Genomic DNA, 25,196 nt, shown 5'->3' on the forward strand with positions numbered 1-25,196 from the left:
ATCTTTTTCTTTCGGAAAAAGTGTTATCCTAGCCTGGGAGAAGGCTTGAAGAATATATAAACTCCTTCCCCATCCACTTTGGCAAACATAATTGCAAAGTCGGCACTGAATATGCGATGGGAAAAATAAAAGAAATCCGAAGCAAGAAGAGTTTTTGTCACAGCCAGGGAGGCACATGTGAGGAGGTACCCTTCCCCCACAAACACACACACATCAGTCATCCAGGCTATTAACAATAAGTCAATGGTTGTCCTCTCATTTAACTTTAACAGTAAATGGAATTTTTGTAAAATGAAAATTGTCTGGCTTTCCTTTTTTGCACGTGCACATTGGTTTCATAATGGAGCAAGAAAATAGAATTGTGACTCATAAAATCACTACTGGCTGAATGAATTTCTCCATAGATTCCAGAATAATGACTCTTCGTGCTGGAATAAATAGATTAAAAATAATATAATATATGTGCCGAGTAAATATATAGAACTGTAAAATATGTATTTTTGGATGATTACCTGTTTGAGTTATTTCATAGTGCACCAGTAAGTGTTTTGATCAATCCTCTCTTCTAAATCTGTAATTTTGTAAATGTCAAGGAATATCATTTGATCCAGTTGCAGGAGTTATTACTAAGTTTTACAAAAAAAACTACTTTTCACTAAAATTGTCGACCAAAATTGCTTTCTAGTAGTGTTTGTATAAAAAGTAAACACTCTATTCAGTGACTATATAATTCATATATTCAGTGACTATATAATTCATAAACATGATGGAAAGTTTGCCTGTTTCTCTTTTATCTAGGAATGTGGATTATTTTATTTTTATGTTGTTGGAAAATGAATAATTTAATTTATTTTTGTTTCGAGAGTTAATTTTATAGTTCTCCAGCTTAATCATGAGATATATTAGAAATTGATAAATTTCGTGACATAAGAGAGTTGTGTTGTAAATTTGTCTCCTTGTAATAGAGTGGCTCTGGGTTCGATCGCAGATGGTAGGCACATAGTGGTTCAGATCTCACTTGCAACTGTAAGTCCCATCCCGAGTATAATTGAAGTATGAGTGTGACGTATCCACAGAATTTTGACACGTTTTGAAAAAAATCACTTTGCCACGTGCCCCTGTGAAAATCAAGAGATATTTGAAATAAATGTATAATTTTTCCTTCTCTATGGAACCTCTAAAAGTGCAGAAATATAGGTTTCCCGTTAGCACCATACATTTTTACATCTGAATTTGCTATTGAATTGAATGTTGGCGGTTTTCGAAATTACAAATTATACATCGATGGCCAAAATAAACCGAAATATCAAAATCGACTTTCGAATCTTGCTACATTTCACTGTTTACCACGTAAATAAAGAGAAGAAAAAAATTCTGATCCTGACAGGGTTCGAACTCGCGACTCTTGCAGTATGTTAATTTATACCAAAGAAAAAGGAATTGTTCCTGCTTCTTGGTCGCAGAGAAGAAACAGTTGGATTGACAGGTTCACGTGACTATGCCACTGCTGCTTATATGTACTCGAACACGGCGAATACTTGACCTTTGCAGTCTAAAGCAGCTCCTGCGAAAGCCAACAGACAAGAGGAAGCTTTTATTCAGATAGTTCGTAACAAGGAAACAAATATTCCATGGAATGTAACATTGAATTTACTCAAAAACCAATTCATACGATAAGTTACCCCAGACGTTACCGGCGTAGTTTAATTTGAATGGAAATGACATATTTGTCCCTTTCATCTCTATACTGCAATGGTTGTATTCCTATTAATATTAGATTGAAGTCCGGATTCAGCTGTTTCGCACAAATTGCACCTCGAAAGTAGAAGTATAATAAGTATAATATAAGAATAATAATTCAAAAAACTAATTATCCAAAATATATATTTTACAGATCAATTCTGTTTGTTTATGATAGTAACATCTACAATCTGCGCACATCTTGACTTTACAATTTGGACCAGGCTTTTTCTTTCCCATCTGAAAATTACTCTTAAGGTGCGAGCATTTATGGAGTGGGTCACTTGTAAATATCTATCTATGTATAAAACGAGGAGAGTGACACGTGAATGACGGAACATAGTAAAATACATCTGCTGATGTTCCTCACAACTTACTCATTTAATTTCAGTGGTTTTCTTCTTGAGAATATTAACAGTGTGTTTTATCACACAACAATTTTCAATGTTAGCACTTGTTGTAAATATCGAGGCTTAGCAGCAACTAAAAAATCTCAATTTCAAGTAGTCTTGAGTAACAGTCACGTTCTCTGAACGAGTAATAGTTTCAATACATATTTTCTTATTGGCGCGCAAACAATAACAAAGTTTCAGGCTGCAATTGGTGTGACAAGAATAAAATACATTAGGCTATGTAGCACCTATTTGGTAAGAAAAAATATTTTCGAGACACGGGGATTCGAACCTAGGATTTCAGCTTACAAAGCTGGCCTTCAACCGACATGGCCAGAAGCCACGGTGAAGAAACCAAGCTAGTCGAGTAATTTATCCAGAAGATTGCATCTTTCCTGTCCAGCTCAAAACTTTTGATGTCGCTTCTCGCTAATTACATTAATTTGAAAGCAATGCGCTTCATCAGATAGTGTTTGTGTGCTCTTCACATTGCTGACAGAATACAAGTCAAGCTTGTGCATGAAAATGAAGGAAAACGTTGTGAAGTCGTGCTTTTGTGGAAGGTGAGTGTTTGCAACCCTAAATGATAAGCTTCCATCAACATAGCGGATTCTACAGGGTGCGGCACTTCAAACCAGCTAGTCCCTTCATAAGATATCATTAGATGAACAATTTGAATGATTAAGTGAAATTAAAACAAAATCAAACAAAAGCAATACACCAAATGAAATTTAATGTTGTGTGTTAAGATTTCTCACCTTCACAATAGATGCTGAAAGTGTCCTCCACCCACTTCAACACACGTCTGAGCACATTTCAGGAGATTCATGTACACCTTTGTTAATTCTTGAGTGGTGATGCTGTTCATGATATTCTGGATGGAGGTCTTGAGTTCTTCAATTGTGTGTGGATTTGTTTTGAATACTTTCCCCTTTAACATTCCCCACAAGTAAAAGTCACAAGTTGACAAGTCGGGTGACCGAGGAGGCCACAGGCCTTTGCTAATTGTCCTCTCTGGAGTAAACATTTCATGCACACGGGATAGTGAAGCATTTGATGTGTGGCTTGTTGATCCGTCCTCCTGAAAGTAACAGAACTGACGCTCCTCTTCTGTCAATTGTTCATAAAACACTTCCAGAATTCCCAAATACACGTTACTGTCTACTGTGGTTTCAAAAAATATGGGCCCCATAACGCGTTGTGCGGAAATGGCACACCAAACACCAATCTTTTCGTCATACAATGGCTGCTCGTGGATTACGTGTGGATTCTGTGATGACCAATAGCGATTGTTTTGGGAATTTACGTATCCCGACAGGTGAAACCACGCCTCGTCACTCATGATGAGCATCAATGGATCCAAAACACCACTGGCAACATTCTTCAATAGCCATGAACAAAAATCCACCCTCTTCACCGGGTCAAGCTCCCTGAGTTGTTGCACTACACTTATCCGGTAAGGTTTTAACTTCAGCGCCCTTAACACACGTCTACAACTTCGCTCACTTACTGGAACCTGTTGACTTAATTTCCTCGTTGATTTACGAGGACTTCTTGCCATTATGTTCTGCACCTGCCTCTGTAATTCAGGTGTGCAGACAGATGGTCGTCTGTCCCTGGGAGCATTTGCAACAGATCCTGTACGCCTCCATTTCCCAATCAAATCCTGTATTGTGCATTTTGCTGGGACAGGACGTCCTGGAAATTTCTCCTGAAACAACTTCCTTGTTTGCACAAAGGATCCGGTGTGCACAAAAGCTTCAACAATTGCAACACGCTCAGGAATCAAATACGGCATTATCACGGCTTCACCCAACAAGGCCTGATTCTCAACTGCTTTCACTCGACCACAGGTTCACAAGCCACCTGTTGGTGAGAAACAGAATTAGTAACTCATGCAACACCATCTTCTGTTGACATGTTCATTTAGATGTTTTACATGTTCATTAGCAAAGCAATTACATCGGGATTACAGCATGCTGGTTTTACGTGCCGCACCCTGTACTATGTGACGAGGAATCTTATTAACCAACGGCACATATATTATATTATTTTTAATCTATTTATTCCAGAAAGAAGTGTCATTATTCTGGAATCTATGGAGAAATTCATTCAGCCAGTAGTGATTTTATGAGTCACAATTCTATTTTCTTGCTCCAATATGAAACCAATGTGCACGTGCAAAAAAGGAAAGCCAGACAATTTTCACTTTACAAAAATTCCATTCACTGTTAAAGTTAAATGAGAGGACAACCATTGACTTATTGTTAATAGCCTGGATGACTGATGTGTGTGTGTTTGTGGGGTAGGGGTATGTCCTCTCATGTGCCTCCCTGGCTGTGACATAAACTCTTCTTGCTTTGGATTTCTATTATTTTTCCCATTGCATATTCAGTGCCGACTTTGCAATTATGTTTGCCAAAGTGGATGGGAAAGGAGTTTATATATTCTTCAACCCTTCTCCCGGGGTAGGATAACACTTTTTCTGAAAGAAAAAATAAGTTTCATTAATTTTTTGCATCATTTTCAGGAATTACAACAGCACTATTTCCACCTCGCTTATTCAAATTGCTCCCCCCCCCCCCCCCCGTTATTTAGTGTTTCTTTTCTTCCATTTTAGGCTACTCGCAATGATGAGAAGAGAGACTCAAAAAGAACACCCATGCGCTCAGGTCAAATTCGAACCCGGGGCCCTCACATTCTAACACATTGTGATCACCACTTCTTCACAAACGTCAAAAATGCATTTTTTTTAAATATATTTTTCACGAATTTTTCGCATATACATTACTTTCAATGTAGACATGGACAGTCCAGTTAATTAATATTTACGCTGAAATCTTTTCTTTATCCCTTTCCTTTGAGTCTGAGAGAGACAAAATTCCCTGCATGTGGTTAAAATGTTTGATAGTAAGCAACACTGCTGGTTTCCGAACACTTACTTCGGTTGTACTGCCAGACCCGAAGCTTGACTTCAACTCAAATGAGTGTGCGACTTTCTGTGAACAGAAGTGTACATACAAGAAGGAAAATTAAAGTTTTTAATCATTTAGTTTGTTCTCCATTGTGAATCATTCCCTGATATATTTATCAAGGTGAATGCTGTAATCTGAGTTTTCTGGTAATAGCTACATAAGATACAATTCAACTTAACATTGTCTAGATGTTAAAACTTTTTTTTTTCCAGGCAAAGATTGGGGTTTACACAAGGTGGAACATCGTGAAGAAGCAGACAAGGAGAGGGATTAGCTAGCTATGTTTAGATGATTGGTTATTTTATTGCTATTTTATTTGTGTTTGGTTATTTTATTGCTGTTTTATTTGTGTTTGGTTATTTTATTGCTATTTCATTTGTGTTTGGTTATTTTATTGCTATTTTATTTGTGTTTGGTTATTTTATTGCTATTTTATTTGTGTTTGGTTATTTTATTGCTATTTTATTTGTGTTTTGTTCTGTCAGGTTGACTTTTAGTTTACACATATTAAACATGCAGAGTTTTCTACTAAATCAGTTTTTACTTATAAATATTATGGTAGCAGCTATTTTATTTTTTAATAATACCTGTTCTGAGTATTTTAAATATCATTTAAGAAAATTGTACAACTTTCATATTGATATTAGAATATAATGTGTATTTTTATATTAAAGTAAAGCTTTCCAAAACAATTTTGTCTAAAGATGAAGTTTTTCCCATTACAGTTATTTGTGTATGTATGGGATTTGCATGAAATTATAATTTTCTAAGTGTACTTTATATAGCTTTATATATGTTCATTCTTGAAGAAGAATATGGTTTATTTTCAGAAGGTGGTTAAGAAATATACACAAATAAAAACTACTGGAAGTTACATGAGAGGATAAATCTATTTTGATAATTTGTTTTGCATTGCATTCATTCTAAGTACAGCTGTTTCAGTGAAAAATGAAAACAACAAAATCAAGTTTGGTTCATATAGCTTCCATTTATTGGAAATATTTCTTATTTTTTTTTAAAAAAAGGTTCTATAGCCATATTCATGTCATTATTGAATTCAATTCAGGTGTATTAATACATAGGTATGTTGCATTACTTTGTGTTGTAAACTTAATTACAGAGAGAAGAGAATAAGGTTAAGTATTCATAAAGTAAGAAGGAAACATTCCAGAATGGAATGCTTCTTGTAAACTTTCACATATTTAATGGACGCTAATTTTTGTTTAGAGATTGAATGAAACATAGATCTAACATTTAAGTGAATTAATAGTCAAGTCTCTGCCAAGTTTATATTTTTATGTGAGCTTTGAAATATGTAGCAATAGAATTCTTTATTGTAATGCTTTGAATTCAGAATTTATTATTAAAATTTTATTTTGCCATAAGTCTTTTTATCTGACAATCTTTACATACAGTTTCTGTGTGTAAGAACTATTTTTATTGTGTTCTGCAGCAATTGGGGAGGGGTAACTTTCCCAGCCAGTTTTTGTCACTTTTTGCCCCTGCTCTATGGCCTCTTAAGCCTTGTTTACCAAGAGACAGTAAACGGTCCTAAGCCCTCCCTCCCCTTCCCCAGTTTTGGCACCCAATTGCTGCTACTATTATTTATATAAAATAATTTCACCCTTCCCAACTATTAACCAATTAATTTTGCTTTTTTAAGTGTACATGTGTTTATCTTCAGTATTTCTTTATCCTCCTTCACCTCACGTGTATGCAGAAAAATTTAAAACCAATTCTCCATTAAATATAACTACTCTAAGTCAATTATTGGTATAAAGTTTCTTTTAGCTGTACTGTGCGCCAAATATAATTATAAAGTTTCATTCGATACCCGGTGAAGGCACATGTATTTTAAATAAACCGAGTGGTAGCCGTCTGATTTTAGAATATCCAGGAAGCCAAACAATAACGCTTACAAAGGTAAATAAGCATAAACACAATTCTTGACTTCTCAACATAGTGGTTTGGATCCAACTTTAAATTGTAGGTCCAGTCTCGATTATCCTTACTGTGCATAAAGTGGACCAACTCAATCAATCAATATCATTATAATGTTTCTTTGAAGTGCACTGTATTCTTAGGCCAATCAGGATTGGACCAGGGCCTACAGTTTAAAGTAGAATCTGAAGACTGTACAGTGTGTCTCCACTAGGAATTGAACATGGGATCTCGTGATAACAAGGTGACAGTTATTAATATGCCATCAGGGAGGCTCCGAATATTGTTATGAAAAAGTTAGCAGATATCTTGACATTAGAATATGTATGACTTTTGCAGGGTATAGAGTTTCTTGGAATTAGAATAAAATGCATTATGTCATCTACCTCACTTCCCCAGTTTAATGTTTCTGTTACCCCACTGGAACTAGACATAGAATTCATTGTCCCTTTTCGTGCACCATGATGAGTGAGAAACATGATGCCAGGCAGTTCTTTCAGGTTCACTCACATGCCACTGGGCTTGGAGTTTTATTGCGTGGACTGAGGCAAAGTAATAAGCCTTTGTAATGTATCGACCTCCCATCTTTCCTTAGTAACTTTCCATGTATTTTCCAAGATCCCTCTCCTGCTTTTTACTCCACTCCGGACAAATGTTGACTGTCAGCTAGTGGTAGTATGAGAGGAATTTGTGGTTATATAGCTTCTGTAAGCCTAAGAGGGTAGAATCACAGAGTATATGCAAGCACATTTTTGTACATTGCGAGTAATATGCTGAGGGTAAAGCTGCCAACTCTGGAAACAATGTAGCAGGATCGACCTCGTGGACTATGTATTGCATAGGCATAACTTAGTGGGTGCAAGTGTTGCACTTACCCCCCTCCCCCAAAATTTTCAGGTTTGTTGAATTTTACAAGTTAAGGATACTTTTGTTAACATCCTGAGACCTGAGGAGCTAAATAATAAATAATAATATTTGTGATTTTGCAATTTACCAAATGATCCTGGACACTATTTTTATGGGATGAAAAACTTTTTGACTCTGCCCCCCCCCCAAAAGATGAGCCTCAAGTTCGTACCTCCCCCCCCCCCCCCCCCAAGTTAAGTCCCAAGTTACGCCCATGATGTATTGTATTTGAAGATAGTCTTTTCCTACATTATATATCATCAATTTTCTTCTACTATCCATTATATTTTTAAGTTTTCGTGAAATTTCTGTCAACATTTTGTTCTAAAAGGGTCTCTGATTACCAGGTTCCAGGTTCGACTCCCAGGATCATTAATCTTCAATGGGAATTTTACTGTCTATATCCCTGCAGAAGTTGCTCTGGGACACACTCAACCTTGATATTGACATGTTCTAGGAATATCAGGTTTCATTATTCTGCATATAATTCTGAATTTCTGTGATTTTTCTTCATTTTCACCAGCAAATGTGGCTGCTGCTTCGATGGCAAAGTTGCACAGACTTACAAATATAATTAACCCTAATTTAAATAGCAAATAATAGTTACATTATGAAATCATGAGATGCAGAGAAGCAAATTATGTATCAAGCATTTTCTGTTGTCATTTATCTACTACTTGTGAAAGAAAAAAATTAAACCTATGTACATATTGAACTCGATTCCTGCAACTTCAAGATGGTATTTTTTAATTTCCTTTTTTTTTTAATCTGGTAATTTTACGATGCTTTTGGGTAATTGCAACAATGAGGAGGAACTTTGACCTGAATAAGTAGCAATGGGAGAGCCATGCCTGACTAGGAGCCAAACCTGGGACCTGTGATTTTGTAGTGTGTTGTGCTCGCATGTTGAGAGTGGAATCCTTTGAAAAAAATAAACTAAAAGTAGAATGAAAGGAGCCAACATCAGATAAAATCTCATATGTACGTCTTCTAAAACAGTGGTATTCAACCTGGGGTACTCGTACCCCTGGGGGTACGCACAATTTAAAATAATTATAAATAATGAAAACTGTTTCTGACAGAGATAACTTGAAAATGCAATAAAGGGAAGCAAAGAAAATAGACATTTCTTTTGTCAATATTTTCCTCAAAGTAAATATAAAAAGGGTTCAATTGAGGATTTCATGTTACTCCCCCCACCGGCCACCAGACTAAAGGATTCTAACTAATTTATTATTATGCTCAGAACTTGTATTATCCTCTATTTCCAAGAATCGCTTTTCTTTACTCTTTGCAACAATGAAATCTTGCAGCTGCGCTCATTGCTAATCATGCTCCGAATGGTATTTGAATTGTTTGTTTCAAACGCTGACAATAATGGGAGTGTTTGTTAATGTACGTTACGGACTGAAGAAAGAAAGAGAGAGAGGGAGGGAAGAGGGGAGAGAAAGGGGAGTTCAGTGTTATTTCGTGACCGTTGTATGAAGGTGTGGTTTCTTCTTGTCTCTCCCTCTTTATAGTTACGTTCAGTTTCTTGTTATTAGTGTGGTGGTTTTAGCTTCTGTTGCATCATGGATAAATTCATTAAAAGAGGAAAACGTAAAATCAGTGAGACAAGTGAAAGTGGCACTAGTGTTGAACCCCAACAGTGAAAAGTGCTGCAGAATCGGTTCCTCCTCCACCGGATGGATATCAGTGAAAATAGTGTTGAACCATCTATGAGCAAGTCGAAAATCTCGAATACGTGTGATCCACCTCTTCCCCTCTGCATTATTTGTAATCAAACTTTATCGAATAACTGTATGAAACCATCCCTCCTTCACAGACACTTGGTAATCAATCATAATGAGTATAAAGACAAGCCAGTTGAATTTTTCAGGCGCAAAGCTGAAAATTTAGGTAAAAGTTCAAATGTAATACAGAATTTTACACAATCAACAAAGGTGGCACTGCAAACATTGTATGAGTTAGCGTTGTTATTTGCCAAAAATAAATCACGCTACACCGCAGTTGAATCTCTTATCATTCCTGGAGCTTTGATTATAGCAGATAAAATGTTACACAAAAATTTGGCCAACGTAGTAACAACAATTCCGAATTCTGACACAAGTGTAGGGTGTAGAATTCATGACATGGCAGAAGATGTTGTTGAGCAAATAGTAGAAAACATTAAAATGGACAAAAGATTTGCGATTCAAATCGATGAATCGGTGGGTGTCTCCGATGATGCCGAGCTACTTATATATGTTCAGTATTTTGACGCTAAGAAATGTGCTATTAGTGATGAAATTCTGGGATGTAAACAATTACTAGAACATACAAAGGGAGAGGATATTTTTAAAATTCTTAATAATTTCGTAACATTAGAATTAAATTTATCGTGGGCCTCTTGTGTAAGTTTGTCCACAGATGGCGCTGCTTCACTTACAGGTCCGAAAACCGGTCTTGTTGCTCGTATTTGCCAAATGAACCCTCAAATAATTTGGGAACATTGCATTACAGATATACACAGAGAAAATTTGGTCGCGAAAAAAATAACTCCTGATTTACATGAAACGCTGAACATTGCTGTAAAAGTAGTCAACTTAATCAAGTTGCATGCACTAAACTCCCGTATTTTCAAAGAAAAGTGCAAGGAGATGTGATCCGCACACATTCAACTGTTTATGCACACCGAGGTGCGATGGTTATCACAAGGATGCATATTGACTTGCCTTTTTGAACTGAAAAATGAGGTTTCCTTTCAACATTAAAATCCGATCTGGTGACGTATTTTGAGAATGCACAGTGGCTTTGCCAACTAGCTTACTTGATGGATATATTCAACAAATTTAATGATCTTCAACTCCAAGGCTTCGACAAAAATATTTTTAAAGCCCATGAGAAAGTGAATGGATTTTATAAGAAAGTATTACTTTGGATTGATTGCGTTAATGAAGGAAATATTGCAGTTTTTCCAACTGTGTTTGAATATTGTGGACAAAATTATGTTAGTATTGCTGGTGAACATCTGTAAATAATCAAATTCCACCTAGAAAATCTCAGGTAACACTTTTTGAAATACTTTCCAGAAATTGAGAAAGACGATAACACACAAGATTGGATTACAAATCCGTTTTCCACCACCGCCATCAATTCCTCTGATCTTCCTGTAAAATTAAAAGAAAGTCTGATGTAAATGTCCACTGATAGATCACTTGAAATAAAATTCGAGAACTTGTCTATTTGCGAGTTCTGGTGTTATGCAAGCAAAGAGTATATTGAACTTAGTGACACTGCCATCACACGCCTTCTTCCCTTCCCCTTTACTTATTTGTGTGAGCAGGGTTTTTCTGCATTAACAGCCATCAAAACGAAACACAGAAATCGCCTGAATCCAGAATCACCACTGGTACTCCCACTAATGATGATTCAGCCATGAATGAAGTAGTTGGTGTGCAGAAAACAAGCTCAGCCATCTCTTTAACAGGTAAGAAATATTAAAGTTCATAATATATTTTTGCTATACCTGTAATTTTCCTTTATTTTATAATTCTCCTTTTTATAGTAAAACTGTATTATTTAATAGATAATGATTTGCATAATTTATTTTAGATGTAGTTATGTATAATCTGAATTAAGGATAACTTGGGGAAGGGGGTGGGGGGTACACACTTGAGTGGAAAAGTTTCTTTAGGGGTGTGCGGAGAAAAAAGGTTGAATACCACTGCTCTAAAACACTAAAATTAGAAAATAAAATGAAACTCCATGCTGCAATATCACTTTGAGGCAGTGACCATTATTAGGGGGACAGTTGCAGTTTCATAATCTAATAGAAATAAGAAATCAGGCTAGACTTATGTGGTTAAATAACTCTGATGATACAAATCTAAGCAATTATAATAGAATAAAGCGAGAAGTTAACCGCACGTTTAGAAGTAAAAAAAAAAGAGATTACTTGAAAAGCAAAATTAGTGAAATTGAAAAAATGGCAAAAATCAAAATATCAGAGATTTATATAAAAGTGTAAATGAATTTAGAAACGGCTGGCAACCTAAAGTAAACTTGATAAAAGATAAAAACGGTGATTTTTTGGCTGATCCAAGTGATATTTTAAATAGATGGAAGAACTACTTTAATGACCTCTTAAATGTTCATGTAGGAGATAAATCAGAAGTAAATGACTTTCACACAGCAGAACCTTTAGTTCCATAACCTAACTTGACTGAAGTTAAAGATGCTATTAAAAAGCTAAAGAATAATAAAGCACTTGGCATTGATTTAATACCAGCTGAGTTAATTAAATTCGTTAATATGTCAAATTCATAAATTAATTTGTTTAATATGGAATAAAGAAGAAATCCCTCAACAGTGGAAAGAATCCATAATTGTTCCTGTGTTTAAAAAAGGTGATAAAATGAACTGCAATAATTACCGTGGAATTTCTCTACTCTCAACAACACACAAAATATTATCTAACATTATTTTAACAAGACTAACCACATATGCTAATGAAACTATAGGTGATTATGAATGTGGATTTAAACGTAACAGATCAACTACAGATCAAAATTTTTCACATCAGACAGACACACTTGAGAAAAAGTGGGAATATAATAAAAATGTCTATCAGCTATTCATTGATTTTGAAATAGCATATGATTCAGTCAAAAGAGATAAATTATATAATATATTATTCGAGTTTGGAATACCTAAGAAGCTTGTTAATATGATAAAAGTATGCACCAGTGAAAGAAAGTAATTCGTATGGATATTAATATGTCTGAGAAATTTACAATTCATGATGGGTTAAAACAAGGAGATGCATTATCTCCATTACTCTTTAATTTTGCCTTAGAATATGCTGTTAGGAACGTAAAAGAAACTAACGGAGGACTGTTAGCATGTGCAGATGATGTAGACTTATTAGGGGATGATATAAATACAATTAAGAATAATACTAAAATATTAGGGGATGATATAAATACAATTAAGAATAATGCTAAAATTTTTCTCAAAGCAGCGAAAGAGATAGGTTTGGAAGTTAAAAAAGAGAAAACTAAATATATGCTTACAGGTCGAAACCAAGTGTTAGGTAATAATCAAAATCTAAATATTGATGACAACTCGTTTGAACCAGTTTCCAAATTCAAGTACTTAGGAGTAATACTAACAAATGAAAATGATATTAAAGAGGAAATGAAATGCAGGCTTAATTCAGGAAATGCATGTTACTTTTCTCTTCATAAACATTTGTCTTCTCGTTTAGTATCTAAGAAACTAAAAGTTAAAATATGCAAAACAGTAATTTTGCCTGTGTTATTGTATGGATGCGAAATTTGGTCCCTTACATTGAAAGAGGAACATAAATTGAGAGTATTTCAAAATAAACTCCTTGGACCTAATCTTTGGACCTAAAAGGGATGAGGAGACAGGTGAGTGGAGAAGGTTACATAATTTAGAACTACATAATTTGTATTCATGTCCAGATATTATTAGAATGATTAAATCAAGAAGATTTAGGTGGGCAGGCCATGTGGCACGAATGGGAGAGGAAAGAGGAGTTTACAGGATTCTTGTTGGGAAACCTGATTGTAAGAGACCTGTAGGAAGACCAAGATGAAGATGGAGGAATAACATTGAGACGGACCTAAAAGAAAACGGTAGGGATGGAAAAGAGTATATAGATCTTGATCAAGATAGTGACAGATGGAAAGCCTGTGTTGCTGCAGCCATGAACCTTCTGGTTTAAGAAGGCTAGAGAGTGAGTGAGTTAGTTGCCTCCCTACTTTTTACCACTTTTACCCCCGCACTATCCTACACCTTATCTACAAGTGGAAATAAACTGTCTTTGCCCCCAAGTTTCGCCACCTTACCCCCCTAGTTTTGGAACCCAATCGCCGCCACTACTTTGAGGCCAAGGCCTGCTGGCTGGTTTTCCATTGGTCAGCATGTTTAGTCCTTTCTGGTTTGGAGACCAGAGTTTGGTACCATATTTATTTTAACCCTTGACTGCAATGTACTATTTCCAACACCCTGAATTTATATTTTATTTCTCCCACCCCTCCAACCATAAGTGGATCCTTCTCCATATCTTTCAGCTGTAGAGCTAGCTGTCAAGATCACGAGGTCTTGACTTTGTTTATTCAAATCTTATTGAATTCTATTTTCAGTGAGCAGTCCGACAAACATATTTTTTTTGTTGTTATATTGTGTTTTAAATGGCTCATAACTAATTTTCAATGTCAGCAAAATATTACATATTACTTTTAACTACCGTTATTCTTATACCTTTGTTCTTATACTGTAATATCCTGTATATCATAACTTATATTATATTTTCATGTATCTGACGAAATCCATACCCATGTGAAATGGGTCCACGGATGAATAAAGATTTTTATTATCATTTGAGTGTGTATGCATATATACAGTCCGATCAAGTCTTCAGTTCTGCAGACACAAAGAATATAAGCACACTATTCCCATTACAATCAAAATGGAATAAATATTCTGGAGTGAAGAACCATGAGATGTTTTTTTTTTATTTATTTATTTATTTTGTTTAGCATAGTTTTTCTGCATGACACTTTTGGCTAATCTCGACTGATGAGGATGATGTGATGAAATTGATTAAGGGACACTCACAAGACTAGACTGAGATTCGAACCCTGAATCCTAGTGTCGTAGCATGTCATAGCCACTAAGCCATGGAAGTTGGTTCCTAAGATCAAATCCTGCTGAGGAAAGTATTGGAGGTGTGTGTCTTGACAAGACAAGAAATATAAACTGACGTTCAGCCCATTTCATGCTCGGATAGGCTAATCAAGACTGGATCTACAGTTCAAAGTATGATCCGAACCACTGTGCAATTTGTCTTCATTGGTTTTACAGCTCCGTGCCCTTTGATTACAAGGTATCAGATTTACTACTACGCCATCAAGGTATCATGAAATCAACTGATGAGACATCGAAGAACAAGCCTTTTGCTTTAGTTTTGAAGCATGATCTTGGGTTACCAAGGATATTAGACTTTTGTTTATGGAATGTACTCTGGGTATAAGAAGCCACACATGAAGCTTCAAGAATACAAATATCAACATGATATCTATATATATAAAAATGGAAGTATGTGTGCATATATAGAGGGTGTCCCACTCGAAAGGGAACCCTGAATTTGTTTGGTAAAAAATGGAAATGTAGAGTACAGGAAACGAAATTTGAACATGACATACCTGTATTTGTGGGAAAAGAAATTACATCACAAAAGGTGTTGGAAATGACCTCCACCAACTTGTAAACACAGTTGAACACGACGTTGCAAGTTTGTGAATGTAGCTGTCAGAACCTCAGGTGTCACTGCATGGATTTCACGGCGGATGTTTTCCCGTAGCTCATCGAGGGTGCGTGGGAAAAGTCAGGTGGGGCAAATCTGGTGACCTTGGGGACCACAATCATTTGGAAATGACTCTGTTAGGGAAAAACGATTCCACCTCAGCCATGCTCACTCCCGAGTTGTGTGACGTTGCACCGTCTTGTTTGTACTATCTGAGTGTCAGTTCCTGATCGTCTAAATGGTTCACAAACTCTCGGAAAAGGTCAATGTAAACTTCACTTGTCACAGTAGAGGTCACTGTTCCACAGGTTTCAAACTTTCTCACTAAACTGTGTATGCAGTGTATCGACGGTTTCTTTTGCCCACCGAAACGTTCCACAAACAATCGCTGACATGTCTTAAAGGAACCACTTATCCAATATTGTTTGACAATAAACACACGCTCTTCAAGAGAATACCAATACATTGTTAAAAAACAATGATAAAGTCACATCAAGCCACTTACTCCGCTTACGCTTCACTGAAACACGGCGACTCGCTGAACTTGCCTGTTGACCCACTTCTTCACTCTTTACGATGCACAGTGTTGCTACGTCAACTTTCTCATTTACTGAACTACAATCTGTCAAAATTTGATACCATTCAGTGAAATACCCACTCCCTTTCGAGTGGGATACCCGTTATGTATGTTTGTTCCGGCATAACTCTCTAACGCCTGGAGCGATTTCAATCAAACTTTATACACGTATCACTTACAATCTGGAAATAAGTACTGGGGGTAAGACACCCCTGGCACCCCTAGGGGTAGGGGTGGGAAGGGGACATAAATTAGTATTCTGTTGCGTGCCATTTTAGTGTGTCATATCCTGCAAGTTATGCTTCCTGCTACACAGTGTGGCGAATTTGGTTGCCTACACAGAAGGTACGAAATTGCCATAGTTTTCGGGTTCGCTAAGATGTATAGTGACACTCCCAATGCTGTTCAACTCCAAGTTCATCACCTATCATCATGGGGGGAGAGGGAGGGTGCAAAATGACTTTGATTAGTGTCAAATCCATAGTTTTTGGAGTCGCTAACCTAATTTGTGACATTCACGATGACCAAACTTGGTACACATATTACTTACAATCTGGAAATAAATATTGTGGGGGACGACACCCCTGGCATGCCTACGGGTGGGGGTGGGAAAGGGGCAACATGTAAAACGACCGATATTAGTGTGGAATCCATAGTTATGGATAATTTTAAATCATCTCTGTGATTCTGCTAATGTTATTTTTTATATGATTATAGTTATACTATGTTAATGTAAACAAAAGTGGTGATTATTTAGTATTGTGATGTATAAGATATTCCATGTTCTACAGCAAGCGTAGGGAAGAAACCAGGAATAGTGTTTTCCTTAAAGACACTTCTTTATAATAGTTTTACTTGCGTTATTGCCTTTGAATACCCTTCTATTGAGCAACGTACATAGAGATTAGGTAAAGCCATCCGAAGATTGCCGATCTTGCAAGAACGCGTGACGTCACCGGAGAAGCAGTGAGCTCGGCTGAAGCAGACGGCCCCTAGCATTTATATGGGAGATTCAGAGAGCAAAAGTATATTATCACTTTTAGGAGGGGGAAAATAATAATTGTTATCCTCCAAGATGGTATTGAGGCATGCATCCTTTTAATGATTAGTAACATTATTGAAAACGTGCTACTTTTAAAAGAGGGCAAAGTACATGTGAAAAAATGTATTTTAAAAATCCATATTCCTGAAACTTTCTGACCGATGCGCTACAAAGAAAGTTGCGTGTTCTCCTTTAGAATCTCGTCATTGTACAAATCGTAATATAATTTTAACAAAAACGTGGCATACTAAAGAAGAATTAAAGAGTTTAAAAAAATAATTGATTAATAGACTTAGTTTATTTTACTTCGCTTATCTGTCACATATGGCTAATCGCAAAGATGAGGATGCATAATGATATGATGCAATTGAAGAAAGGAAAGTAGACCCATGCCCGGGCGGGGATTCGAACCTGGGGGGCCCCTGGCATCGTAAAGCGTTGTGCTAACCACTTCGCCACGGAGGTCAGCATTACAAGGATATAAACAGAAAGTGGCATCTATGTTTTAATATGCGAGAAACATTTGCGAGGAGTTTATTGAAGTAACAGATAATTATTACAAGACGTTGTGATGAAAATTATTAATATATCTGAAATATCGAGAGTTGACCTTGCAGTCTATAAATGTAGGGGGAAATCGGATCACTTTTTAAAAAAAACTCTATTTATTGAATATCAGTGCCTCTATTACAATTGAAATTATATGCATAGAAACAAGTAAACCTTCAGCTACTATACAAATGTATAAATTACTTTCATTTCTTATTATTTGCTGAGATATTGTAACTTTAATGCACGTGGTGCACTGATCCGATTTACCTCACCTCTGCGGGGTAAATCGGATCGGCTGTGGGGTAAATCGAAACACAGATTTTGATAAACAAATACCACAAATAAACTGCTTTTTACCAAAGGCGTTTACACAGCGTTCATGGAACCACCCTTTGCAAGCCTGGTACTGTATCCAATCACCAGCCTGGTGACTTTTTTTGTCTTAGTACGAAAGACTGCAGAATCCACACCTCCACGCTTCGTTCTTCTCACTTCTCGATGCGAGTTTTCCAGCATGCTTAACCTGTCTCTTATCCTTCTCATTCTTCCTTTTATCCCCAGGGTTGAGGTAAGGATAATTTTCACCTTATGTCAGACGAAGTGAAGGAATAGATTTTCGTGCATTTTTCTTCTGTGGCGTCTCCTTTGTGGGAGAAGGAATGAGACTGTGGATTTGATTTTTCGGCACTGCTTGAAGGGGTGGCAGAATTGCTGTCAAATGACTGAGAAGACGAAGGTGTCGGGGAAGTGCTGATTACGTCCTTAACAAATTTGTGCTCCGAGACATTCAATGGATTTAATGGGTAGATTCCACACACCTCAAAACCCTTTGTAGCGTTCCCTACGGTTGCTGCCAGATTCCATGCTTTTGTAAAGATGCACCCTAAAGTGAACTTAGACATTGCCCTACCAGTGTTTTGATGGAGCCAAGATGTAGCTTGCTGGTGATAATATGTCTTTAGCGGCTTGAACACACAAACGTTAAGAGGCTGCAATGCGTGGGTTGTGTGGGGGTGGCAAGAGCAACACTTGGACGTTACATTTCTCACACCAATCAGCAACAGCGAAAGTTTTATGCGAAGCATGTCCATCCATAATTAAAATCACTTTACCCGGACTTCTATGCCTGTTGAAATGTTCCAGCCACTTCATGAACGCTTCCTCATTTACCCACCCTGATTCAGTCATACACACTTCGGATCCTGGTGACATATCATCTCGAAATTCGTCCCTCATTCTCTTACCCTTAAAAATAATAAACGGTGGGATGTACACTCCCGTTGCGGATGTACGTCTGAATAGTGTCACGGTTTCCCCGCGTTCTACACTTGTTAGCGATATTACACCGCGAGAGCCCTTACGAGCAACAATGTTGGGTGGCTTTTTGTTTAATGGTAGCCCACTTTCGTCCTGGTTATAAATACACTCTGGCTGACCTTCCAGTTTACATTCTTTAATCAGATTTTTCAACTGAGTGCGAAAGTTCGAAACATTTTCTCGTGTCATGCCATTCATTCTTGCACGAGAAAGACCTTCGGCTTTCCGAATAGAAAGTTCTGGGTGTCTTTTTATAAATCCCTGAAACCAATCATTGCCGGCCATTTCGGATTCCTCGTTGAAATTGTTTGGAATCCCTCGCTCAGTCACATACTTATAGGCATACTCACGTAAGCTTCTTGGTGTTAAACCAAATCCCCTTTTGGACAGGTAAACTAGACGCACAACTAAAGCTGCTTCAATGTCTGGAGGTATCACTGGTTGACGTCCAACATTATGCACTGGAACATTTTCAGGCGCTGAAGTTCTTTCAAGGGTTGTAAATGGGACACCAAACACGTTTGAGGCTTTCCGTATTGAATATTGCCCTTCTCTAACAGCAGTGACAGCTTCTTCCATAGCTACAACGACCAGGAACTAGTATAAGGACCATGAGTAGTTTTCCGAATGTAGTTACGAGGCATCTGAAACAAAACAAAACGTTGCTATAGCCTACATTAAAGCATACGTACACATGTGTTGTGCTACAAATTAGGCTGCTGATGATCATAGATAGACAGACTGATTTATTTAAATATAAATATAGCCTACTGGATACCTCCAGTTATTTCAAAACAATCAAACATAAAGGAGAATTCGAATGATCCGATTTACCCTGAAATGCTCCCTGTGCATAGCACCACGCCATGAAGGCGTATAGGGGGTGTGGGGGTAACGCCCCACACTTTCTTGATCCGGTCGTGAGTGGGGGTGATGTGATCAGCATCACGCCCCTGACCGCCTTTACCCCCCAGGGTTTCCCCCAGGTACCCATGTTATTCGACGCTGGGTGGGCGCCGGGGCCGCTTCCATCGTTAGAAAAGTTCCCGGATTTGAACCGGCCGGGGATCGAACCCGGGACCTTTAGCATGGTAGTCAGACGCGTTACCGACTGAGCCACCGCGGCCACACCCTGAAATGCACCTTATTAAAAACCTATTTTTTGTTGGCACTGATTTCTGTGTTTTGTTTAAAATTATCACAAGATCTGGTGAGGCAATTGATAATAAAATTTGCTTAACAAGCAATGAATAGAAGCTTATTCCACGACAATGAAAACTTACATCGGCTGCTTTTTTGTCCCCACAAAAATGCACAACTTGAAACAATATAGTCTGGAACTCTTCTGGCGCAAAACAAACAATGGGTTCTGGCAGTTCTCGTTTCTTCTGAGAGGTGGCAGCACAATGCACACCGCAATGACGCAAAAACTTCATTTCTTGTGTCTGCAAAACTGAGTTCTTTTCAACCGATCCGATTTACCCCTACCTACCCTACTTTTAGGGTTACGCAAAACCTTTACTCAAAATTGCTAGTGTAAATTTATAAGCTATTAAAATTTAAAACTTATTCCTGTTCAAAAAAAGAAACTGCCAAGTCAAATTAATATTTCGTAGAAATACATATATTTTTCTTTCATGAGGCCAAGAGAGTATTTGGAGGGGACGGTGGCTTGGGAAGGCTATAGCCCCGGATCTCGATCTGCAAAGGGGCTTCCAGTGGGAAAAACTCCAGAAGAAGGGGCGAAATTATTTTTTTTAAATGACTCAAGAATACAAAGATATAAGTGGACATTTGACAAGCTTAGTCTGAAACTTACAACTGAAATCGTACGTGTGTGTGTGTTGTGTGTGTGTGGGGGGGGGGGGGGTTGGCTACGTGAGGTAACACAGTGGAATATGATTCACAATACTAAAATTAAAAGAATTATGTGGGAACAATAGGAATCAAAATATGTTGTAGCTAGTGACGGCGCAATAGTAAAGATGGAGGGGTAAATCATATTTTCCCGGGGCAATCATGTTTATTACTCCGTTACATACGACACAAAAATTCATATTTTGGCTAAAAGAGCATTCATTCATTTATTTATTTTTGTCGTTTTACTGGGGGCAGATAAGAGAGAGAGAGAGAGAGAGAAATTGTCGAACGAGAATAGGGGGCGTTCCTGCCCCCCCCCCCCGTAGTGTGGTCACTGCCTATAGCTATTCTGCAGAAGAATGCACCAATTAATACACTATTAAATAAAACAGATACTTTATAAACTTTTAATCAAATTATATGTGAACTATGATTTAAATTTAGAGAGAGCACATACCTGTTTAATTTAATTTGGATGAGTTAACTTCTGAAGCCTGCCATTTCCGAGCCTTCTTCCGGTGTAACTGCACTGCCCTTTGAGCCCTAGCTGCTGCGTTCAGGTGGCGGGACGAGCAGAATACTAATTAAAACAAATATATATATAAAAAAAAGTGTTGAAGCTATTCGCGATTAAAATTACCACCTGAGCGCTAGTGTCGCTTCCAATATGGCCGCTCTAAGTAGGATAGATCTTTGTTTACATACAGCAGTAGTACAAAAGAGCAGCGTGTTGTCATGACTGGTATGGTAGAAAACGTTTAAATTACGCATCATTTTTAAATATTGCGAATGCGATGTGAATTCCAGGTACTCTAACAAACGTGAAGCTGTACTGAGAACGAAGCATTTAATTATGATAGGCAAAAATAACACGGAAAATGCAGACGAAACTATGTATACGCACTGGTTGTCCAAAGCAGTGCTGTATCATCTGCACGTCATGTAACTGGGGTTCTCGGAAATTATTTGAAAATAAAGGAATTGAAATTGACCTGTACTTGAAAAGCTGGGACAGGAGAAAATTGCGAACATATCGTTGCAGTTCTTTCTCGAAAGAGAAAGACTGGTTTAATAATAATATTCACGATTTCATGACCAGGCTATACGCACTGAAAAAGGACATCGTACTGAATGAAACAGTAACATTAGCATATCCACTTTTTTTTCTGGTTACATTTGACATTAATTCATTCTCAAACTATTTTCATCTTCTCTCTTAATTGACTTGCACCTGTTCCAAATTTCACACATACGTAACACCGGTAATACATGGACGCATTGGTTAAGACGCTTCATGATTTTTCGGAAAAAAAAGCTTTATTTATAAAGTACAATTTAAAACTTTACTTTCATGGAAATATATATTTATCTCTCGATAAATAAAGTAAGCAGACTCGTGCATTCTTCGTAATTTCCTTGCCGAATTACAGTGTTATATGGTTATATCCCCCATACCAATCTTCTGTCAATTACGTTTTCCCTGATTTATTAACAAATTTCATTTTGTTGATTCCACGGGGTGGAAACACATGAAAACTTTTAATTTGTTCTGACCCATAAAACTATTTAGAGCTAAAAAAAAAAAACCTGAACAGTAGACCTTACTTTCTCGCATATTCACCATGCTATAAACGACTTCAACACAACGTATCCTACTAAGAGTACTTCCTGAAAATCCCGGCAGATGGCATATCGGTTAATTTTAATCGCGAATTGACGGCGCCAAAGAAAAGACAGAAGAGAAACGTGGAGAGTGCAGTGATATTTTACGGGAAGCAGTCACGTTTATTACACCCTTACATTTACATACAATATAAAAAAGTTATGCTTTTAGATCTCGCACAATGCCTTTTTCACAAAAATGGGCAATCCCGCATTTTTTATATCAATCAAGCTGTGATATTTTAAGTTTCTTCCGTTAGTTTTCTGATAATAATTTTCACAGCTTTCCATAGTATTTAGGCATGATTTCAGTTGACAAGAACAAAATAATCTTATTTCAAAGCATAGAGCAAAAAGAAATCCAACGCGCTTAAATTAAAACCAGTGGCGTGGTGTGACTTTTTCAAAAGTGTTACCGGCCATCAGACGTTATCATCTCCACCCTACCGCCCCTCCAAAAAAAAACATGCCTTTGATCTGGATTTTTTTTCAATCCGCTCAATGTTTTATTTAGCCACAATCACTCCTAGAAAGAACTACCACTCATGAGAGAGTTAACGCGAAAATCCAGTGAATAGTAGTCGAGCCTTGTCAACCATCTTTGTTTCTTTGTAAAGAGGTGGAAAGGGGAAGAAAAACCACACATTCGGGTCAGTTTGACGTTTCTGCGTTGAACAAACGACAGAATTCCCCTCCTCCAGCGGTGGGAGGAAGTTCAGATGTACGTTCTACTGTTGCCAACTTAGTTTTTTGGAGCAAGGTTTGTCCAAATCACGAATCGCATCAAGTACTTATCTTTTCGTCTATTACTAAACGGTCTCAGTTGTAGTTAAATCCAGCTTTGGCTTTGCAGTCTAGCTCTTGTTGCTTTAGAGAAATAGTATCCCCGTTTTAGGCAGGATTTAGCTCTTTTCTGGAAATCCAATGTGACAACACTTGCTGATCCGGTAAGACGCAGCGGCAACAGGGCCCCTAAACAGGCATATGAATAACCCCCTAGCACACTTGCCTCCAAGTCTTTCCCCGCTGTTCCCTTGCATTGGCGGGCGCCCTTTCCTCTTGTTGCCTCTTGAGGGTAGCGGAATGGCCTGCCTCTTCTCTTCTGTCGGCTGCAGAAAAAATGTCCTCTGCAATATACACTCAACTGTAACGTTGTCGGTTAACTTATTTAACAATGTTGTTATTTTATTGAGAAAAAAAACTTTTTAATTTCTTTATATTTTGCTGTTACCTGCGGTAACACCGGTTACATGCACGCCACGCCTATGGTTAAAACTCCCTTACATTGGAAGCCTGGAGAGAACAAAACAGGGGTTCCTTCGTAACACGATTTCTTGTGATAAATTGATTAGAAAGGATGAATCTTAACAGTAAAAGTTGTAACTTTTCACCCGCTACTATATTTTAGAAGATATTCGTTGTCAAATATCTCAATATTTGCATAAGGAACCATCCTTTTCCGTGCCGAGCGTTTCGACGATGACGTAATGCATCAACGGACAACTGCACATACGATCTGCGCTGCCGAACGAGCACCCCCTGGCTATTGAGTACAGTGGGATCCATGAATATTACCGTGCAAATTGCCCATGACAATTTTCATTAATTTTATCTTGTATCCTGTGTGTTTTTAAGCGATGAATTTTTATGTATGCTTGTGCCAGGGTGCGAAATCATTTAAGACTGGTGGAGGGAGAAAGATCTTAATCTACAAATCCCCCCTCCCCCACAAACATACTAACTAACTAACTAACTAACTCCCTAGCCTTCTCAAACCCAAAGGTTCATGGCTGCAGCAACACAGGCCTTCCATCTTTCCCTATCTTGAGCAAGATCTATATACTCTTTTCCATCCCTACCGATTTCTCTTAGGTCCATCTCAACGTTGTCCCTCCATCTTCGTCTTGGCCTTCCTACAGGTCTCTTACCATCAGGTTTCCCAACAAGAATCCTGTAAACTCCTCTTTCCTCTCCCATTCGTGCCACATGGCCTGCCCACCTAAGTCTTCTTGATTTAATTATTCTAATAATATCTGGACATGAATACAAATTATGTAGTTCTAAATTATGTAACCTTCTCCACTCACCTGTCTCCTCATCCCTTTTAGGTCCAAAGATTTTCCTAAGGATCTTATTTTCAAATACCCTCAATTTCTGTTCCTCTTTCAATGTAAGGGACCAAGTTTCACATCCATATAATACTACAGGCAAAATTACTGTTTTGTATGTTTTAACTTTTAGTTTCTTAGATATTAAACAAGAGGACAAAAGTTTATGAAGAGAGTAGTAACATGCATTTCCTGAATTAAGCCTACTTTTTATTTCCTCTTTAATATAATTTTCATTTGTTAATATTACTCCTAAGTATTTGAATTTGGAGACTGGTTCAAACGAGTTGTTATCAATAATTAGATTTTGATTATTACATAACACTTGGTTTCGGCCTGTAAGCATATATTTAGTTTTGTCTTTGTTAACTTCCAAACCTATCTCTTTAGCAGTTTTGAAAAATATTTTAGCATTACTCTTAATTGTATTCACATCATCCCCCAGTAAGTCTACATCATCTGCATATGCTAACAACTGAGTCACACCATTTAATTTTAGTCCTTCTTTAGTCTCTTTTACCTTCCTAACAGCATATTCCAGGGCAAAATTAAAGAGCAATGGAGATAATGCATCTCCTTGTTTTAACCCATCATGAATTGTAAATTTGTCAGACCTATTAATACCCACACGAATTTTACTTTCTGTTTCACTGGTGCATATTTTTATCATACTAAGAAGCTTCTTAGGTATTCCAAACTCTACTAATATATTATATAATTTATCTCTTTTGACCGAATCATATGATTTTTTGAAATCAATGAATAGCTGATGGACATTTTGATTATATTCCCACTTTTTTTCAAGTGTC

General features: G+C 37.3%; 2 protein-coding genes across 2 annotated transcripts in view; one reads left to right on the forward strand and one right to left on the reverse strand.

The window, feature by feature from the left end:
- Positions 1–6,455, forward strand: part of LOC145999690 (uncharacterized) — a 158,600-nt gene extending 152,145 nt beyond the window's left edge. Inside the window, exon 22 of the mRNA XM_083136906.1 lies at positions 5,320–6,455. Within this exon, the coding sequence (XP_082993032.1) occupies positions 5,320–5,381 (62 nt within the window). The 3' untranslated portion in view covers positions 5,382–6,455. The remainder of the gene's footprint in view (positions 1–5,319) is intronic.
- An 11,966-nt stretch (positions 6,456–18,421) lies between these two features.
- On the reverse strand, positions 18,422–19,336 carry LOC145999220 (uncharacterized). The gene has a single exon (XM_083136155.1). It carries the CDS (start codon positions 19,334–19,336, stop codon positions 18,422–18,424), a length of 915 nt encoding a protein of 304 aa, XP_082992281.1.
- Positions 19,337–25,196: the final 5,860 nt, after the last annotated feature.

This window comes from Lepisma saccharinum, chromosome 15, assembly GCF_977018435.1.
Source record: "Lepisma saccharinum chromosome 15, izLepSacc3.1, whole genome shotgun sequence".
Lineage (NCBI taxonomy): Eukaryota > Metazoa > Arthropoda > Insecta > Zygentoma > Lepismatidae > Lepisma > Lepisma saccharinum.